Source organism: Seriola lalandi, unplaced genomic scaffold (assembly GCF_002814215.2).
Source record: "Seriola lalandi dorsalis isolate HSWRI2012SDOR001 ecotype SW California unplaced genomic scaffold, Sedor1 jcf7180002050580, whole genome shotgun sequence".
Taxonomy (NCBI): Eukaryota; Metazoa; Chordata; class Actinopteri; order Carangiformes; family Carangidae; genus Seriola; species Seriola lalandi.
Window position 1 is genome coordinate 2,206 of NW_019521133.1, and position 1,553 is coordinate 3,758.

A 1,553-nucleotide genomic window follows, 5' to 3' on the forward strand; every position below is an offset into this window, starting at 1 on the left:
GCAAAACGGGACATGCACTTTTTTGGTCATGTAACGTTGCGTTGGGTAAGCTAACGTGTAGAGCTGCCGGGACGTACTGTAACGAAGCACCACTACTTTTTTCTCAAAGTGATGAAATGTTGCTGTCACTGAAATGGTCAAAGTTTTCATATTGACATTTAAGGTGTATTGATTGATTTTCAAACATCAATCATGCATTGAGTAACATGCAAGGAAACATTCCTCCTGAAAAGATGCCGGTAGCCTCTGAAGCACTCAGTATATCAAATGGTTAATGAGTAAAGATCAAGAGACAGAAAACATCCTTTTATTCATCATTCACTCGTGATCAAACTGTACATAAAGAAGGCAGAAATACTTCATAAGATCAGCTCTACGTGCGATTAAGACAGAGCAGAGGAGTGTAATCGCTTGTTGACCAGCAGACACAAATGCACTTCTGATGCGAACAGTCATGTAGTCTGTACTGTACTTACACACCATCACCACCCTCGCCGATCATATTGGCTCTCGGCAATTGCACTGGGTGACGACTGGCCGATCTGACTATGGTTAAGGTCGCGCAACCCTGGTACAAATGTGCAAGAATGAGTTTAGTTTTAAAACTAAATTGTGTTACACTTTCATACAAATAACAGTAAATTTGAAACATATAATGTATTTCAACTATGCTGTATTACGCTGTTACAGTTCAACTGAACCAGCAACTCTGCAGTTTCACTTACTGCTGCTGCTTTCAATAGCATGTTTGTGTTTACATATCCTCATATGTCTTACCCTGTTTGACTCATGACTGAATGTCCTGCCACAGAAGCTGCAACTGAACGGTTTCTCTTTCGTATGGATTCTTGTGTGCTGCGTTAACCTCGCCTGTCCTTTAAATTTTCTCCCACAAACATCACAACCAAATGGTTTCTTTCCTGTATGGTCTTTCATGTGCCTCATAAGATCCCTCTTTACCCTAAATCTCTTCCCACAAATATCACAACCAAATGGTTTCTCTCCTGTATGGTCTTTCATGTGCCTCATAAGATCCCTCTTTACCCTAAATCTCTTCCCACAAACATCACAACCAAATGGTTTTTCTCCTGTATGGACTCTAATATGCTTGGTAAGATTACCCTTTAACTTAAAGCCTTTCCCACAAACATCACAACCAAATGGTTTCTCTCCTGTATGGACTCTAATGTGCCTTGTAAGATCCCACTTTTCCTTAAATCTCTTCCCACAAACATCACAACCAAATGGTTTCTCTCCTGTATGGACTCTAATGTGCCTCATAAGATCCCTCTTTACCCTAAATCCCTTCCCACAAACACTGCAACCAAATGGTTTCTCTCCTGTATGGACTTTCACGTCCGCTGTGACATGATGCTGTCGGTAGAATTCTTTCCCACCAACATCAGAAACAAATGGTTTCTCTCCTGTATGGGCGTTGGTGTGCCACCTAAGATTCGTCTGTCCCTTAAATCTTGCTCTGGTTTCCTTCCAATCAATGTCACTGTCTTCAGTCTCGGAGGACTGTGAGACCTGTTCATCTGTGTCTGGTTGAA

At 41.5% G+C, this 1,553-nt stretch overlaps 1 protein-coding gene across 1 annotated transcript; it reads right to left on the reverse strand.

Moving 5' to 3' along the window:
• Positions 1–299: 299 nt before the first annotated feature.
• On the reverse strand, positions 300–1,548 carry LOC111649376 (uncharacterized; the record flags this gene model as incomplete). The annotated part of the gene is made up of 1 exon (XM_023399138.2): positions 300–1,548. A coding segment is annotated over one exon (831 nt), but the record flags the coding sequence as incomplete, so codon positions are not given.
• Positions 1,549–1,553: the final 5 nt, after the last annotated feature.